At 55.1% G+C, this 19,080-nt stretch overlaps 1 protein-coding gene across 1 annotated transcript; it reads left to right on the top strand.

Moving 5' to 3' along the window:
- Window positions 1-1,412: 1,412 nt before the first annotated feature.
- TFAP2E (transcription factor AP-2 epsilon) lies at window positions 1,413-18,377 on the top strand. The gene is made up of 7 exons (XM_046027589.1): window positions 1,413-1,481; window positions 1,791-2,264; window positions 2,825-2,876; window positions 14,077-14,299; window positions 15,637-15,755; window positions 16,265-16,406; window positions 18,095-18,377. The coding sequence occupies exons 1-7, from the start codon at window positions 1,455-1,457 to the stop codon at window positions 18,375-18,377; spliced, it is 1,320 nt and encodes a 439-aa protein (XP_045883545.1). The 5' UTR covers window positions 1,413-1,454.
- Window positions 18,378-19,080: the final 703 nt, after the last annotated feature.

Here is a 19,080-nt window from a genome sequence, read left to right as displayed (position 1 = left end):
AACCCAGTACTCATCAGGTACTTAGCATAGAACACCACACACTGTATAATAAGTACTTGCTGTGATTATTTCAGAATTCTATGTTTTTTTGTCTGAGCATCTTCTCGCCTTTTTTTTTTTAAACATCTTCCTCCTGCTGTTTAAATTCCTATTCTTCTTAGTATTCCTCTCATTCCCTTTCTTTAATCCTTGATCCTGCTTCTGGGTGGGGGGCAGAAGAGGAGAGGGTTGGGTTTTGGGAGAAAGGTGGAGTGACTGAAGGGACGGGAATGTCCTTGGGAGACAGCCAAGCCTGCCATGGTAACCCACAAATACACAGCCTGCACATGTCAGGGTGCCGAATGCACACCATCCACATGGGGCACTTACACATATCTTCACCCAACAGTCTCTCGTGTGTGTGTGTGAGAGAGAGAGAGAGAGAGAGAGGCCTCCACTCAGTCAGCCCAGGCTCTCCTGGCTTCAGAAACATCTGGAGCCCTTTTCTGGTGGAACCCTTGCCCAAACCCCAGCTGGACAACCCTCTCTGTTGGTGTGTCCAGCTTCCTCAGACCCTGGCTTGGCACTGGGAGTTATCAGCCCCTGGGAGAAGGCTGAGCGAAGTGGGCACCTTTAGAGGGTCTTTGATCCAGAAACATTCAGAAAGACTGTGATGGTTCTCTATGTGTGTATGGCACGTACACACATCACACGCTGACACACGTGTGCACGTGAGCCAGTGGGCTTGCATCTGCAGCTCTCAGACTTCCTCCACATTGACAATGACCCCATCCACAGCCTGGTGAGGGGGTCAGTGAAAGGACTGATACCCATTTTACAGACTAGGAAACTGAGGATGAGAACGTGTCGTGCCTTGCTCAAAGGCAAATAAAGGCGGTAGAGCTGAGATTGAAAACCACCATCCCTACATCCTAGCCTCCAATCCTTCTCTGTTTCACCGCAGCTGGAGCTTTGAGCCCAGAAGGCGGCTCAGACCGACGGGGGTTGGATTCACGCCCCGCCCCCCGCCCCCCCCCCCCCCCCCCGCTACCCACCCCATGGGGTCGCGCCAATGCCACGCCTCCCCTTGAACTGTCGCTGGGGAGAAGGGAGAAAGCGGCCACAGCGTGTCTCTTTAATGCGCGCCCCGGAGGCCCAGCGCGCCCCCGCCACTATAACTGGAGTGCATGGAGCGGGCTGCGCTCAGAGGAAGAAGGGCGGGAGCTGGGCACCCGTTGACCGACTTTTCCAAGTGCGATCTGCGCCCGTCCGGCCCACGTCCCGCCCCCATGGACCTGCCCCGGGGCGCCTACAGCTGAAGACCCGACGCCCGCCGGGCTGCGGGCCCGGCTGCACCCCGCCGCCCCAAAGGGCACCCGCGTGCTGTACAGGCTCCCCGCGCCTCTTCCCGCGGCGCTCGCCGTCGGGCGAGGGCTCCGCCGCCGCCACGCTTCGCGCCCCGCGCCACCCGCCCCATGCTGGTGCACACTTACTCCGCCATGGTGAGTAGTCTCGGGGCGCGGGGTGGGGGAACCCCGAGCGCCCTGACCTGCCGAACCTCCACCTCCAACGAAATCTCAGCAGGAGGGGGCCGCAGGGACTCCTCCAGCTGCGAACCGTGCCGGTGCGCGCGGGACACCGCTGTCCTAGCTCGAGGCTCCCGTGCCCGCGGGCCCCTCCGAGCTAGACCTCAGGCCCCGCGACGCCCGGGCAGGACGGCAGCCGGATCCCCGCGAGCTGAGGACGGTCCTCTCGGGCCGGGGTCGTTCAGCTGCCAGCGGGTCGCCTAACGAGCCCCTCTCCTTCCCCAGGAGCGCCCCGACGGGCTGGGCGCAGCGGCTGGCGCGGCCCGCCTGTCGTCTCTGCCCCAGGCAGCCTACGGGCCGGCGCCACCGCTCTGCCACACGCCGGCCGCCGCCGACTTCCAGCCGCCCTACTTCCCGCCGCCCTACCCGCAGCCGCCACTGCCCTACGGCCAGGCGCCCGACGCCGCTGCCGCCTTCCCCCACCTAGCCGGGGACCCGTACGGCGGCCTGGCGTCCCTGGCACAGCCGCAGCCTCCACAGGCCGCCTGGGCCGCGCCCCGCGCCGCCGCCCGCGCCCACGACGAGCCACCCGGCCTGCTGGCGCCGCCCGCCCGCGCCCTGGGCCTCGACCCGCGCCGCGACTACGCCGCCGCAGTGCCCCGGCTCCTGCACGGCCTGGCAGACGGCGCGCACGGCCTGGCGGACCCGCCCCTTGGCCTCCCTGGACTGGCGGCGCCGCCGGGCCTAGACGACCTGCAGGTGAGGCTCGAACGGTCCGGGATGGGCCAGGACCGGCCGCGGGGATTTAGGACTCTGGCTGGAGGCACGGTGACGAAGGCGGGCGTCGCACTCGTCTCTCACCCCGCCACCTCTCACTCATGACTCCGAGGAGGAGCCCCAGATCTGGGTTACACGCTGCCTGTCCATCCAGGCGGCCTGGCACTGAGTCAGCGCGCGGTGCCTGGAGGGCGGCAACCCCTGGTGGAGTCAATGGACAGAGGCTCAAACACGTCCTTAGCTCTCGGCTAGGCCACGTGGGGCATCCATGGTCCAGACCCAGTCCGCTGGGGCAGCCTGAGTCTGAAGCGGAGAGAGGCGGAGGAGTTTTCTAAGGTTCAAAATTGCTATTTCGCAGGGCAGGGTGAGGTATCCAGGGCTCCAGCCACCAGGCAATCCTGGACCGGCCTGTGGCTGCCCCAAGGGTAGGTGGAGAGCATGGGGCAGAGCAGACAGGACCAGGACCAGGGACAGCAGGGACTTGGGAAGTGACAGGGAACTAGGTCCACAAGCCCCCTTATCACTGCCTCTCCTATTTTCAGGCCATGGATGAGACGGGAATGAGTCTCCTGGACCAGTCAGTGATCAAGAAAGGTAAGAAGCAGCATACATCAGCCAGGGCAGAACTGGGGGAGATGGTGCAGGCTCCCCTCGCACAGACCTGTGGAGCTTGCCTCCTCTGTGTCTCTGTCTTCTAGCCATTAGAGGGGCAGCAGAGGCTGGGGTCCTGGCCAGAGCTTGGGCAGAGGGGCGGGCCGGTGGGTTAGCCCTAGGGCCTGCCGTCTGGCGTGGGCTGAGCCCATTGGACTCATTCTGCAGCAGACCCTCTGTGTGACTTGGCCTTTCCCTACCAAGGGGATGGTGTTCTTGTAGATCTGGAATTAATTTGCAGAATGAGTTAAACTACTTTCCTGTTTCCTAAGAGGTGGGAAAGGGGATGCAGTTCCCATGGGTTTCCTAAATGATTTCCATATTACAGTGCCTTACCATATCTTAACCAGGCAAGCTTTCCTTCCGGGCAGGACCTTGGGGTCAATTAATGGGGGGGGGGGGTCAAGGTTCCCCCAGGGAATTTTCTATCCTTGCAGGAGCCTCTTTCCAAATTTAGGGTTGTGAGAGTTGGGGTGTGGATATTGTGTGTTAGTCTGAGTATAGGAAGGCCAGGACCTGTCTGATCCTGGATGTCCTGTGTGAGTTCAGGGTTCGTACATGTCTGGTTATGTTCCTTTCCTAGGTGTCTTCCTGGTATTTCTTGGGGTGTAAGTGTGTTTCTGTTGCTGAGTGTGCAATGCATGTCCACTATGTTGGTGTATATTTCTGAGTGTTTGGGAGTCTGTGTGAGTGTGTGTGTGTCAGGGTCTTTGTCGTGTCCTGGAATCTGTTCTCTGGTTCTGAGGATCTCTGAGTATGCAAGGATCAGTTCCTGTGTGTTTTGGGAGGGTGTTTGTGTCTCTGCACTAGTAAGGGCCAGGGGTTTGAGACCTGCCTCCACTGGATTTTCCAGCTGGAGGACCAAATTCTGGACATGCCAGGGAAAGGTGAGAAAGAGAGAGATCAAGACGCAGAGGCAGAGGGGTCCAGGCTTTGGGAGGGCTCCTTGGATTTGGGGCCGGTGCCCCAGGAGGAACTTGGTGACACACACAAGCTTGTGGTGCCTGAGGCAGGCACAGCTCCTGCAGAATTTGGCTCCAGTCATTTTTCAAGAGTGAACTCAAGCCCAGGCCCTGTTTGGACTCCACGCGTTCTCACAGGAGACTGGGGCTGAGGCTGGGGTGGGGGGGCGGCTAGGGGCTGGACTTCTAGGAGTGGGGCTGGGTTACCAGGGCCCGAGAGTTGGACAGCCTAGAATGTGTGGGGAGTAAGATGAAGGGATGAGATTCCCGGAATTTAGGGGAGGAGAACCTCCAGGTGTTGGGCTGTGTCACCCGGGGACATGGATGTGCAGAGGAAGCCCAGAACCGGCTTCCTGGAGTAGTCACTGCTGCCTTGGCTTAGTGGACTTTTTGGACCCCGTGGGAAAGCAGAGCTCTGTCTGCGGTTGGCAAGAGCCTGCCCCTGGGCTGCGTCCACCAGGAGATACGATCATGGTCCCCACCCCCAGTTCCCGACTCCTACCCAGGCTGGTGGGGCTGGGGCGGGTTGTGGGGATCGGCTAGGCTCACTGACTCCCCGGAGGAGGCCAGACTCCCGCATTCGGAGTAGGAGCTTGGGAACCTCTGCCCTGGGGAAGAGTAGAAGGATCAGCTGGGGCTCTGAGCACCTTAAATTCCAACCCCCAGGCCAGAGCCAGGACTGGGAACAGGCTGCGAGGAAGCGCTGGAATTGCCCTGAGTTGGCTTCTCTCAAAGGACATCAGCTGTCATAAATTCTGGGTCCTAGGTGTGCGCCGGAATCCCCAACAGCGGTCCCAGGACCAGAGTGAGGGCAGTCGGGGGTGTCGCGAGTGCGGCCCGCGGGGCCCGGCGGGGCTGATGTGGGCGCTGGCGTTGCGCTGGGCGTCCCGGGCGCGAGCGCGCACACCGGCCGTACCGCGGTGCCAGCCTGTCGGTGGCCGAGCGCCGCGAAATGGAGCGCGGCGACCTGGGCGCTCCACCCCGAACAACGAGTCACAACCTGGAGTGCGGCCGCAAAGGGCCAGGGGTGCAAGCCCGAGGCTTCCTGCGGAGGGAAGCGCCTGGTTCGCTAGCCGCGAGCTCGGCCTTCCACCCGCGCGCCGCGCCTTCGGGAGGAGAGAGGGTCAGTGCCGGCGCTTTCGAGCTTTGCAAACGCCGAGGCAGAGCTGGTTCCCGAAGGTCCTCGCCTAAGGGGCCGCATGGACGAGCGACGGCGCCGAGCCGCTGCGGCTAAGCAGGTGGGCCGGCCGGAACCCCGCGCGCAGCGGGCGTTTTCGCCTGGGACTTCCGCCGTCACTGCGGGACTCGGGGTTGTGGATTAGCGTCCTTCTTCGGCCTCAGGCCCTTCCGATGACATCGAGAGCCCCTGTAACAGCCTGAAGCCCTCTGGCGCCCGCCGGAGGTGGTGGGGGACCCAGAGGCCCCCGTGAACCCTGGAATGATAGGAAGTCATTTTGGGCTCGCCGAAGCATCCGATTCCTCCAGCAGCTCCAGGCCCTGGCGGGAGGGACAGCTGAGGTTGAGGCCGGGCAGTCGAGGCCCTGGGTGCAAAACCGCAGCCACCCCGGCCCTACCCCTGAAGCCGTCTTTCTCTCGCAGATGTATCGCCGGAGAGGGAAGCCTGGGAGCTCTCCAGACCTTGCTTGTAAAACTTTCCATACTCCAGGCACTTACTTGTCCTGGGGAGAGGGGAAGCGAAGCCTCTGCCCCGCCATACACTTCCCTGTCGGCTGCCCCTTGCAGCCATGGTGTGGGGCCGGAGGCGGCAGATGCAGCCGAGGCGGACCCAAAGAGAGGCCGGGAACCCTCCATTTTCTGCCCACGTTTGTTACCTCCAGTTTCATAACCTGCCCTAGGGGCACAGAAAGCAAGCGGGGCTGGTGGAGACACACACCTGGATGGGAATATTTTCTAGCCGAGAAATGTGGTGTGAGAGCTCAGAGGAGGAGCGCTGAGTGCCTGAGGTTGGGGGCTTCCTACAGGAGAGGTTAGGACAGTCTCCGCAGGTGCTCCATGGGTGCTGGTTGAATAAGTGAGTGATGGTTTTTGAGGTCTGAGCGCATCGGGACAGAGGTTGTAGAAAGGGCGGAGCTATTTTCACCGCCCTAGGCACAGCGTGTGCAAACGCCCTCCACTGTGGAAAAGCCAGCTACGTTACAAAGGTTAAAATCTGCTCGGGTTTCAAGTTCTGCAGCCACAGCTGGAGGGAAGGGGTTCAGGGATGAGAACTGAGATCCATTACTCCTCCTCTCCGGGAGAGTGGGTGGTTGCCTAGTTGAGGGCGGGAACATCCCCTTTGCGGGGCCCTGTGGTCCAATCTCAGGGTCTCCAGGGTGAGGACTGAGGTAAATAGCCACCCTCTCGGTCGCTCAGCTTGGCTCTAGGGAAAGAAAGGGAGATTCGGAGGGTCTGGGCTTCCCAGTGAATCTCGGCAGGGCCAGGCCTCGGGTGAGTGAGTGAAGTACTCACCTCTGAGACAAAGATTAGATAAATAATATGTATATATTTTTAAGATTTATTTATTTACTTTAGAGAGGGAGGAGGAGAGCCAGCGAGCACGTTCTTATTGCAGGGGGGAGGGGCAGGGGAAAGGGAGAGGATCCTCAAGCAGACTCCTGGCTGAGCACAGCACCCAGGAAGGGCGCAATCCCAGGTCTCTGAAATCATGACCTGAGCTGAAATCAAGAGTCAGACACTTAACCAACTGAGCCACCCAGGCACCCCAGGTAAATAATGTATCTTTTTTTTTTTAAAGATTTTATTTATTTATTTGACAGAGATCACAAGTGGGCAGAGAGGCAGGCAGAGAGAGGGGGAAGCAGGCTCCCTGCTGAGCAGAGAGCCCAATGTAGGGCTCTATCCCAGGACCCTGGGATCATGACCTGAGCCAAAGGCAGAGGCTTTAACCCACTGAGCCACGCAGGTGCCCCGTAAATAATGTATCTTAATGCAATACTTTAATATAAGAAGTACTGCCAAAAATCCACAAGAAACAAAAATCAAGGTTTTACATAATGAGAGGATCTGACCCAGCACTTCTACATTCCTGCCTTACTTGCCTCCCAGAGACTGAAAACCCAGTGCCCAAGCAGATAGGGTTTGGATGATAGCTGAGGGCCACATAGGACAGGAGAGTGAAGGTTAGTTAGTGCGAAAGAAACTTCACCAGCAGGCCCCACAAAGGTTGACAGAGAGGCTCAAGTGGGCTGGGAAGGTCTGCCTTCCTCCAGCCACTCCCCTCTCCCGCTCTGGGCCAGTGTACCCCAAGTGTGGGTTAAAAACACCACAGGCATCAGAATCCCTTGGGGGTGCTTATTTAGAAAATGCCAGATTTCGTGGGCACCACTCCACATCTACTGAATGAGAGTCCCTGGAACTATGGCCCTGGAACTTGCATTTCTTAACAAATTTATTGAATTAAAATGTATAGACCTAAAAAAATCACCCATTTAAGAGTATGATTCAATGATTTTTAGTAATTTATAGAGTTGTGTAGTCATTACCACAATCAGTCTTTTTTTTTTTTTTTTTTAATTTCATGTATTTATTTGACAGAGAGAGAGCACACAAGCAGGGGGAGTGGGAGACTGAGAAGCAGGCTCCCAGCTGAGCAGACAGCCTGACATGGGGTTTGATCCCAGGACCTTGGGATCATGACCTGAGCTGAAGGCAGACGCTCAGGTGCCCCTACCACAATCAGTCTTAAGACATTTCCATCATCCCCTAAAATTCCTCTATTCCTATTTGTAGTTAATTCCCATTCCCACCCCCAAGCCTTAGGCAACCATTCATCTGCTTTCTTTCTATGTATTTGCATAATCCGGACATGTTATATCAAGGGAATAAATAAAGATGCCTACAGGTGCATCTCTCCTTTTCCTCAACATAATGTTTTTGAGGTTCATCTGTGTCATAGCAGGTGTGAGTAGCCCCCGTTCTTCGCGTTGCTGAGTAGGCCTCCACTGTGCGCTTGAAACAGATTTTGTGTGTCCATTCATCAGCTGACGGACACTTGGGTTGTACCTACTTTTTGGCTCCTGTGAATAATGCTGCTCCAATCATTCACATACATGTCTTTGCGTGGACGTGGGTCCTCATGGCTCTTAGGTCAATTCCGGGGGATGAAATTGCTGGATGTTATGGTAAGTTTGTGTTTAATTTCTTAAGAGACTGGCATGCTGTTTTCTAACGGGGCTGTTCTGTTTTACATTTCTACTAGCAACAGCGCGAGAGGCTCTTCACCTACACTTGATATTGTCTTATCTTTTTATTTTTTTTTAAAGATTTATTTATTTGTTTTAGAGAGAGGGAAACAAACAGCACAAGTGAAAGGGGCAGAGGGAGAGAGAGAGAGAATCAGATGCCCCACTGAGTGCAGAGCCTCACTTGGGGCTCCATCTCAGGACCCATGAGATCACGACCCAAGCCAAAACCAACAGTCGGACGCTTAACCGACTATGCCACCCAGGTGCCCCAATATTGTCTGTCTTTTTTAGGATAGCCCTTGTCGTAGTACCTCAGTATGTTTTAATTCGCATTTCCCTAATAACTAATGATGTTGAGCACTTTTTCACGTGCTTATTACCCATCCATTTGTCATTTTTAGTAAGCTGTCTATTCACATATTTCGCCCTTTTTCCAGTTGGGCTGTTTATCTTATTAAAAAATTATAAGAGTTCTTTACATATTCTGGACATGCATCCTTGATCTGACATGTGATTTTCAAATGTTTTCTTCAAGTTGATGGTTTGTCTTTCAGCTTTTTTGGTAGTACCTTTGAGGTGCAAGGATGTTTAATTTTCCTAAAGTCCACTTTATCATTTTCTTTTGTGGATCATGCTTTTAGGGTTGAATCCAGGAACTCCTTCCCCAGCCCAAGAGCACAGAGATTTTTCTCCTATGTTTTCTTCTAGAGAATTGAAATTGTAGTCAGTTTTCTGGGAGAATCTTTTGTACTCTCCCCAGATTCTGTGATCAGACCTTATCTACCACCCGTGGACAGAGTGTGTAGACAAGTGTGTGGGTTTGTCTGACAGGTTGGACAACTAGGAGCTCTTGCGTCTGTAGTGTCTTGGCTTCTGCTTGTGTAATGGGGGGGGGGGAGGCAGAGGGGACACCATGAAGTGGTCTACTTCAGCCCCAGGAATCACTGTGGTGTGGGAGACAAACACCAGTGTCCCTGCTTTGCAGTCTGTGCTAGTTTAATTCCTGCCTCCATGACTGTCCCTTTCTTGCACCATTCACTTCCCTAACTTTGGGTCCCGTTGCTCTTGCCATTGAGGGAAGAGGCTCTGAGGAAAAGGGGAAGGACAAGTGGGGTGGGGGGGAAGTGAGGAGGGGAGCAGCAAAGTCTGTCCCTCCATATCCAGACATATCCTGTCATACACCTACACTTAGCAGCACCTGTATTTGCATACCCGGGCAAACACTCCATGTTTAACTATATGGAAAGGAGCAGGAGCTCTTGCAGGTACCCGTATGCATGTGGCCACATCCCTGCAAAACTCAGGAGGGCAGAAACTCTGTCTGGGTATATAGGTGGGCCTCAGTCCTTGTTCAGTGAGTAAGTGAGCACATGCACAGTCTGGCCCTCAGTGCTCTGTCCATGACAGGCATCGCGGTGTGTGTGGTCAGTTTCATGGCTCACATTGATCTCTGCGTGTGCACAAACAGCCCCATGCAGCCTTGGTCTCCCTCCCCTCATACAGAGCCTGACCTCAGGGAGCATCTGGTTTGGGATGGAGGAGGCTGCTGGAGGAGAGAATTTTCTGTTCCTTCTGACTGCTTTCTCTGGCTAGGGGTCATGGGAAGGAGAACAGTCATTCTGCCCTTCTTTTTATTTACTTATTTTTTTAAAAAAGATTTTATTTATTTATTTGACAGAGAGAGTGCATAAGCAGTGGGAATGGCAGGCAGAGGGAGAGGGAGAAGCAGGCTCCCCTGCTGAGCAGGGAGTCCGATGTGGGGCTCGATCCCAGGACCCTGGGATCATGACCTAAGCCAGAGACAGACGCTTAACTGACTGAGACACCCAGGCACCCCCTGCTTTTTTAAAGACTTCTTTTTAGTTTTAATTTATCAATTTGTAGGGTTTCTTTTTTTAAGTCAAGCTTAAGGTATAAGTAACGTTACATCTGCATTTATTTACATTTTGACAAATATAAACATACGGTCATGTAACCACTACGATATAGAATATTTCCATCACCCCGAAGAAGTGCTCTCCAGAGAGAGGGACACAGTTGAAGAGGGAACCACGTACAGGCCTGGGAGACAAGAACAGGAGGTGGGCATGGCTCCCATTGTCTGTCTCATGTCAGTGTGTCTGTTGAGTTAGGACGCCTCTGCTCCTCACTCTGGGGCTGGGACTAAGGAACGGGCAGCGAGGCAGGATGGAGCCGAGAGCAGGATCAGAGACTGTTTCTAACTAAAACGTTGATTTTTGTCACCAGGTCTTTTTTACATTAATTTTTATTTTTCAAGATATTGCATTAAAGGAGCACCTTGGTAGTGTAGTCGGTTAAGCGTCTGACTCTTGGTTTCCGCTCAGGTCCTGATCTCAAGGTCGTGAGATTGAGCCCAGCGCAGGGCTCTGTGCTGAGCGTGGAGTCTGCTTAAGGTTCTCTCCCTCTCTGCCCCTCCCCTCCTCAAATGTATATTGCATTAAAATACTGTTTATCTTGCTTGCTGAGTTTTTGGTGCCTCCTTAGATTTTTGCCCCCAAGGCAAGTGCCTCACTTGCCCCACCTCGTTGGTCCTGCTCTGGGGACAGAGACTTGCCTGGGGTAGAATGTGTGCTGTTCATTCCCTCCACATTCTGCCCTTTCCCTCTTCTTCCACTCGCCCCATCTGTGGCCTCTTGGCCCCTCCCTGGTGCCTGAACGGGGACCCAGGGAGGAAGGGCTGTTTTACTACCCATTGCTAAGACAGGGACGAGGTCCTCCCGATGCCCATCCTCTCCCCTAGTCCGGGCTGTGGGCTATCACTCTTCTGCCCATTTCAGGTCTCACTCATTTATCCCACATGCACTGAGGTCCACTTGCGCCGAGTCCCTGCCCTCAAGGCCCACTCCTCATTAATGGGGAAGACTGTGGAATCAGTCGTAAAGGTTCAGTGCGATGAGGTCAGGGCTGGAGGGTGAGAGGGGCTGGGGTCATGGGGCCGGGAAGCCGGCTGGAAAGCAGCTGGGAAGCTTTGCACCGGTGCTGGGTGCCCACACTGAGGCTTGGGGAGGAGGGGCCTTCTCAGGAATACGGGGATAGTGAGCCCTTCTGTGGGGCACAAAGAGCTAGCGCGCTGGCATCCCCCACCCCAGGTGGCATGGCACATCATTCACCGTGTCCCAGGTGGCCTGTGCTGGCTTTTTAAATTTTTTTTTTTAAAGATTTTATTTATTTATTTGACAGAGTAGTAGACACAAGTAGGCAGAGAGGCAGGCAGAGAGAGAGGGGGAAGCAGGCTCCCCACTGAGCCAGAAGCGGGGCTCGATCCCAGGACCCTGGGATCATGACCTGAGCTGAAGGCAGAGGCTTAACCCACGGAGCCACCCAGGCGCCCCTGGCTTTTTAAATTTTTTTGAATCGGTTGCCAAGGTTTAAATATCCAGAGTTCACAGAGAAATCCAGCATCCTGGTTTCATCAGCAAACAAATAATGCGGGAGTTCTGGCAATGTTGGTGTGTCCTGCATGGTAACCCCCAGCTAAGCAGCGGCTTCCTGTAGGGTGGCACCTGTCCCCCACAGGCTTCCTCATTACCCCTCTTTGAGGTCTAGAGCTGTGCTGTCCACGGTGGGAGCCACCAGGCACGTGTGGCTGTTGGGCACCTGAAATGTGGCAAGTCCGAATTTAGATGGGCTGGAGATGTAAAATAGGCATTGGATTTTGAAGGCTAAGTACAAGGGAAGAATGTAAAAGAGCTCATTAATAATCTTTAAAATACTGATGACATGTTTCCACGATAGTATTTTTGACACATTGGGGTAAATAAAATATGTTAAAATTGACCTCATGTTTCTTTTTACTTTCTTAAAATGGGGCTACCAGAAAAATTTAAATTTAAATTTATATTCTATGTGTATATATAATGTGTGTGTATACACTATATATATAGTACATAGTATATATATAATATAGTATATTTCTGTTCGTCAGAGCCTAAAGGACAGATGGGGGACCAGGCAAGAGGGGTAGGCAGCAGCCAGAACACAAAGTGGGCAAAGGAGAGCATTCCATGGACGGCGCTGGGATGACTAAGGATGTGAACTTCGGAGTCTGTGATCAGAGTTCAAGACCCATTTCCACTTCCTACTTGCTGTGCTATCCATCTGAACCTCTCTGAACTTTTAGTTTCTCCAACTTGAAATGGGGATGGAGAACAGCATCTGCCTCACAGAGCTGTTTGTGTGAAACGCTTGGTGTACAGTTGGCACTCGCTGAAGGATAGGCCAGCTCATCCTGTCCAGCTCTGACACTGGGATCTGATTCGAGGGGCAGTGTTGGCCACTGATGGGTGTCAGTGTGGAGAGTGATGTGTTTCAGAAAGATCCTTTGGAGCGGGGGCAGGGAGAGTAGCACAGAGCTGCCCCGAATTTCAGACGGGGAGTGGGTGTCTGTGCACATGTACAGAAGTGTTTGCATCATTTGGGGCTGGTGGAGGAAGGAGAGCCGCAGGACACAGGGACAGAAGGGATGTGGCGGGAGGGGGCAGCGTGGAGGGCATCACTGAGGTGTCCTGATGGAGGGTGGGATTCCGCACATCCAGAGAAATCCAGGAAAAGCAGAGGGGCTCTGCCTGGCTGGAAACCCGCAGGCCTTGCTTACCTCTGCATTCCCGGCACACAGGGCTCAGCGCGTGATGGCTGAATGGCTGGAGGGCTCCTGCCTTTGAGACCGCAGTCCAGGGCTTGTTACAGGTTCTCAGTCTAGCAGCTGTGTGATCTCAGGCACACTACTTCACCTCCCTGGGCTTCAGTCTCCCCATCTATTAAATGGGAACAGTAAACATAGCTCCCTCCCGGGTTGTTCTGGGGACTCAGCGACATGATCCATGTAAAGTACACAGCACAGTGAGTGCCCAGTTAACTGCTGGTCTCCGGCTTCCCACTTAGTCCCTCCCGGTACAGACACACAAGGTCTGCCTTCTCTCCTGCTCTCCCAAGGCTCTCACTTCCTTGTAGGAAGAGAAGCCCAGGTGGAAGCAAGTTCCTTGATTATTCTCTTCTCCTTTTGAGGCCAGGCAAGAGGATGGTGGTTAGACCACAGAAAGAACTTTCTTTTAGGGCCAAGAGTATCCAAGTGGGGTTGTTTTGTTTGTTTGTTTGTTTATTTTCAAGTAGGCTCCACGCCAGTGTGGAGTCCAACACGGGGCTTGAACTCACAACCCTGAGATCAAGATCTGAGCTGAGATCAAGTGTCGGACACTTTACCGACTGAGACACCCAGGTGCCTGTCCAAGTGGGTTTTAGGAAAATTAATTTCTCAGAGTTCCTTCCCTGTCCTACACAGATTTGGGGGCAGGGGCTGGTGGGGGTATATCTCTTTATTTCTGTCTCCTTGAGCATCCCATAGTGACTTGGCAGCCAGGGGTCCAGGGCCAGAGGCCTAATGGGGCCATAAACTTCCTGCACCCAGGATGGGGGATCCCAAAGTCCCCAGGCCTTCACTGATCTGGGGGGGTGGCACATGGGGGTCATAAGCAGGCAGGGGGAGCTGAGGACTCCTTGCCTTTGTGCAGACCGAGCTGGGCCCTGCGGCAGTGACCCAGAGCTCCTGCCTCCGCATTTGTGGCTCTCTCTTGGATTGCCCTTGCCCAGACTCCAGGACTCAGCAGAGGCTGCTTGAGTTAACAGCGCACCAGCCTGACTCAGAAAAGGGAACCCAGGTGCAGGAGCCAGATGACTCCGGGTTGTTTCCACCACCCCGTTAGCTGAGTGGACTTGGGTGAGTCACGATAAACTCCGTGTGCCTCAGTCTCTTCCTCTGTAGAGCAGGGACAGTAGAACTGCCCTCTGAGAGGCGCTGGGATGGTTCAATATGGCTGCGTGCCCAGCATGTGGCCCGGTGCCCAGGACACAGTCAGCACTTCCTCAATGCTCCCACTCCACAGCTGGTCAGCGTCCGCGTCCTGCGGTCCCCAGCTCAGTGTCGTCTCTCTCCCCCTTGCTCTTGCTTCCATTCTGCAGTCCCCATCCCCTCCAAAGCCAGCAGCCTCTCGGCCCTCTCACTGGCCAAAGACAGCCTGGTTGGTGGCATCACGAACCCCAGTGAGGTCTTCTGCTCCGTGCCAGGCCGGCTCTCGCTGCTCAGCTCAACGTCCAAGTACAAGGTGACCGTGGGGGAGGTCCAGCGGCGACTCTCACCTCCCGAGTGCCTCAATGCTTCCTTGCTAGGCGGTGTCCTTCGCAGGTAGGATGGCCAGCCCACACAGTTCCCTGCCCAAATCCGTGGTCATTTCAGACCTTCTCCGGGGAGCAGAGAGGGGCCTGCCTCACGCCAGGCCACAGCCTCCTCTCCGTCTCTGTCTCCCTAGGGAATTGTGCATGTTCTGGGGGCAGGCCCTGGTCTCCAGCAGCCCCCACAGGTCTGTGGGCTTGGGGGTGGGGGTGGACAAAGAAGTCTAATCACAGAGAAGGGACGGAGGACTGACCTGTGTTGGGCAGGACGGACCAGGCTGGGGCTGGTGAAGAGAGGGGGCCATCTTCATCCTTTGCCCCAAGAAAGAGACCCAGAACCCAAGGCCCACTCCCTGCAGAACACAGGCCTCTCTGGTGTGTGTGTGTTTTGAGGTCTGTGGTTTGTCTTCATACTGGGTGTGTGTCTCTCTCTGTGCACGTCCTAATGCCCTGGTGGGGGTATTTGCGCTTCAGGGCTAGGAGTCTTGATGTGTCTGAGGAGGGAGTGTGCATGTGTGTGTGCAAGTGCATGCGTGCACGTGTGTGTGTGTGTGTGTGGTATAGGGAACAGTCAGGCGTATATGTCTCCTTGAATGTGAGTTTCTTGTGTTGCATTGGCTAGAGTGTGTCCTCCTCTGTGATTGCGTGTACTTCTAGGGATAGACATATGTGTGTTTACACGTCTGCAGCTCCGTGTCGAGGCTGAATTTGTGCAGGGGTGAGGGTGTCTCTATTCCCGGTCTCTTTGAACACCCCAGAGGGGCTTGTGTGAGTCCACAAGTGTCTGTACATCTGTCCTTGGGATCCTGGCTCGGTGTGACCTGTGCTTCTACACCCGTGTGTCCCTCAGAGCCTGAGTCTGCGTGTCTCTGTGTGTGTCTGACGATTGTGGTGTGTGTGTATGTGTATCCTTATCGCCCTCAGTGTGTGTTCATCTGTGTGCCTGTTTATCTGTGTCCCTGGGTGACTGTGTGTGTCCCTGTGTATCTCTGCATGTCAGGCCGTGTGTCCCTGGGTAGCTGTGTATGGCTCAGCTGGAGTGCTAAGGCACCCCAAGATTCTGGCCTATCCTTCCGTACCCAGGCTGTCCCTGCTGCTGTTGAGAGGATTAGAGGGAACTGAGTGGCTCTGGGAGCTGGGTGCTAGGCCCCCAACCCCACCTTGGCTACGAAGTCAGTGAGGTTCGAAAGAGATTGGGACGAGGCTGAAAGAGGCCCCAGAGCATCCCCAGGGACAGACCCCAGCTTCAGCAGGGGCAGGTGGGGCAGCAAGGGCCTGTTGGGGCCACTTAGCCACAGGCTTCTTTCTTGTCTTCATAGTGTGTGTCTGTCTCTCTCTGTGCACGTCAAGGGCCAAGTCCAAGAACGGGGGCCGCTGTCTGCGGGAACGGCTGGAGAAGATTGGGCTCAACCTGCCAGCTGGCCGTCGCAAGGCCGCCAATGTGACACTTCTGACGTCGCTGGTGGAGGGTGAGTGAGGCCCGAGGGTGGGTGTGAGTGTGAGTATGCCGGGACCTGTGTCACCCAGTGGGGCTGTGTGACTGTCCCTAACACTGTCCTGTATGAGGACGGGGTGTGTGTGATACATGTGTATAGTCTTTGTGTGTCTGGGCACGCGCACACGTGTGTGTGTGGGTTTGTGGGGGGTTGGAGAGGAGTGGCCAGTGTTTGGGTGGGGTGAAGGGATGAGGAGGTGAGAGTCTCTTCCCAGGAGGCTGGGGACTCTGGGCTCGCTCATGTCGAGCCCAGGCTCTGGGATACACGGTGGGCTCAGCGGCCACCGATGAGCTTAGAGCTCATCCCCTGTGGTCCCAGTGGAGGGCAGCGGGCTTGGGGCTGAGGTTGCGCTGGGAGGGAAACCAGAGGAAGGTATCTATAGGAGGGGGTGGGGTAGAATGATTCCCAGCCAGGGGGAGGGAGGTTCCAGGCCAGGCTCCAGACTCAAAGGTATTCCGGGCTCTGCCTCTCCTCCCCACCAGGAGAGGCCGTGCACCTGGCCCGAGACTTTGGCTACGTCTGCGAGACTGAGTTCCCAGCCAAGGCAGCCGCTGAGTACCTATGCCGCCAACACGTGGACCCCGGGGAGCTTCACAGCCGCAAGAGCATGCTACTGGCCGCCAAGTGAGTGAGGGCACGCCATGGGGGTGCTCTGGGGCACTGTGCACCAGGCACACGGAGGGGCAATGTGGATGCGCACACCGGGCAGGGGCACTGTGGACGCCACTCACAAGCACATGGGATTTACGAGTGGCACCACATGTGGGCAGAGAGAGGCACCACGCGGCGCCCACCACGGGGCACATGAGGACACGCGAACATACCTGGTTTCTGTGCATCAGCAAAACCGGAGTCACTGCACCATGGCGTCACCACCCCCATTCCCACCACAGTGGTCTTGCCCCCGCCTGAGCCTTGCCCATCAGCCCTTCTGCTCCGGCGACTTCCATCAGGGCACCAGTGCTCACCCAGCCACAAGTTGACCCTCCCTTGTCCTTACTTCACAACTGACCCCCTTCAAGTCCTGTTGGGGTCTCCCCCACCGCCACTCCCATGCTGCCGCCTCAGCTCTGGCCTGCTGATCTCACTCCTGGACTTCATCCCAGTGCTCCCCTGTCCCCTCAGCCTTCCTGCACGTGTCCTTCTCCCCTGCCCAAGAGTCTTCAATGACTCCCCACTTGCCACATTGATTTTCAAGCTAGGTTAGCTTGGGGATGCTTTAGGGCCCATTTAATGAACTGGTATTCCATTCAGATTTAGTTTTTGGAAGGGTCCCATTGCAAGAAAAGACAGAGAGAGGGAAGAAGAGGAAGTCTAGACTCCTTGGAGGGCCCCACAATCTGGCGGGCACAAACCCCACCCACTGCGACTGAACTTCTCACTGTCCCCTGCCCTCACGTGTGCTGCTTAGAACACCATCGGGTCCCCCACCTAAGGCAGTCCTAATACAGTCAGATCCCACCTCCGCCCTCGTCCTCTGGGACATTCTCAGGCTCCTGAGGCAGAAGTGGAATCACAAACTCAAGGGACGGCCCTGTCTCATGGGACCTTTGAGGCTGTTCTTATCATTGCTGGAGAAACATATCCAGGGCAGGGCTTCCCTCACCCATGAGTCCTCTAACTCATACAGACATCCTGCGGCTCAGTCATGTGTAAAATGCTGACTGGGTTCCATGGCGATGCAAAGGCGAGACAGGAGTACATCCTCCTGCCTGAGCCCCATGCAGGATGCGAAGAAATGGGTAACGGCCACAAACTGGAACAAGAGTCGGGTCCCAGCTTCGTCATCTGGACAGGCCAGCCAACCTATCTGAAACCAACTTTCGTGTGTGATGACAGTGATGACTGTGTAGATTTGTTGTGAGGACTCAGATGAGGTGGCCAGTGCTTGGCACAGCCTCTAGGCCTCACTTCACAGTCACTGCCAGCATTGGTTCAGCTGGTCATTGTTCCCTAATGACTCCAAAGACAAAGCTCTGTGAAGAATTGGGTGTTTGGGATGGGAGTGGCTGAGGGGATCGAGGCAAGTTCCCTGGATAAGGTAGTAGAGCTGGACTTTGAACGTGGTCAGGACATCCACAGGAAGAGACTCTAGGGTATTGGCAAAGCCCATTCACTAGCTGTGTGATATTGGGCAAGTCAGTCAGTGTCTCTGAATCAGCTTCCTTTTCTGTAGAATGGATATGTTCATCATTTGCAGACTATTGACAGGGAGAGCAATCATAAATATATAAATATTGTCATGCACACAATAGGTCCTTCTCTAGGCTCAGACTTTTGTCCTCTAATCCCCACCCTCCTTCCCCCACCAGGCAGATCTGCAAGGAGTTTGCAGACTTGATGGCTCAGGACCGCTCCCCGTTGGGCAACAGCCGCCCAGCACTCATCCTGGAGCCTGGAGTACAGAGCTGCCTGACACACTTTAGCCTCATCACCCATGGCTTTGGTGGGCCCGCCATCTGTGCTGCCCTCACTGCCTTCCAGAACTACTTGCTGGAGTCACTCAAGGGCCTGGACAAGATGTTTCTAAGCGGTACAGGCAGTGGGCACGGTGACACCAAGGCTTCAGAGAAGGATGCCAAGCACCGGAAGTAACTGTCTCTGCTACCTCATCCCAAAGAGGTTCCCAAGGCCTGAAATGAGGCCTTAGTTCCTGGGAGTGGGCCCGAAAGGATTAAAAGGCAGAGCTTGTGTCAGGCCAGAAAGAGAACATTCATCCCAAGACCCCTGAGTGAGAGGTTGGAGAAGGGGAGGTGGCTTCTCTGTGGCTGTTTGTCGAGAAGGGCCCAGAGCTCTGCCACGTGTGTGCAGTTTTCTGACCCTTAATTGCTGGTAAGTGCTTGGACAGGAATGGCATGGAGAAGCCTGGTCTTGAGGCTGAGCCCCGTGCATCACGGTGCCTGGGCAGCGGTGGATTCTCCTAGAGGCCAAGGCCTTGATGTTTTTACTTATGGCCGGGGGGAATTGTTAACAAACCAGACGTGTTGAGGAGCTGGCATCCTTCACTCCGACCCCCAGAAAAGGGGTGCTGGCGAGAGGCCCCCGTGGGTTCTGGAACCATCCCACTTGGGGAGAAGTGGGCAGGGTGAGCCCTCAAGGAGCAAAGATAAAGCACACATTGCAGAACTTGAATCCAGGCTGCATGCCACAGTCCTCTTGCTGTCTGTCCTATTTATTTATGTATGTTGTAATTAAATTTGAAAGTCTAAAAATGTTGAATGCAACTTACTTATCCCGAGTTGAGGATTCTTGTTTCATTGTTTTCTGCTTTACGCATCAAGATGTCCAGCTGGACCAA

This window comes from Meles meles, chromosome 1 (assembly GCF_922984935.1).
Source record: "Meles meles chromosome 1, mMelMel3.1 paternal haplotype, whole genome shotgun sequence".
NCBI classification, from domain to species: Eukaryota; Metazoa; Chordata; class Mammalia; order Carnivora; family Mustelidae; genus Meles; species Meles meles.
The sequence above is the reverse complement of the archived record's forward strand: the minus strand, read 5'-3'. Positions and strand labels throughout refer to the sequence as shown.

What these genes read in the sequence shown, in the direction of transcription:
- TFAP2E (XM_046027589.1), top strand. Translation starts at nt 1,455, where the DNA reads ATGCTGGTGCACACTTACTCCGCCATG. An exon ending in TGCACACTTACTCCGCCATG is followed by an intron (nt 1,482 to 1,790) that starts GTGAGTAGTCTC and finishes CTCCTTCCCCAG; the next exon opens with GAGCGCCCCGACGGGCTGGG. An exon ending in CGGGCCTAGACGACCTGCAG is followed by an intron (nt 2,265 to 2,824) that starts GTGAGGCTCGAA and finishes TCCTATTTTCAG; the next exon opens with GCCATGGATGAGACGGGAAT.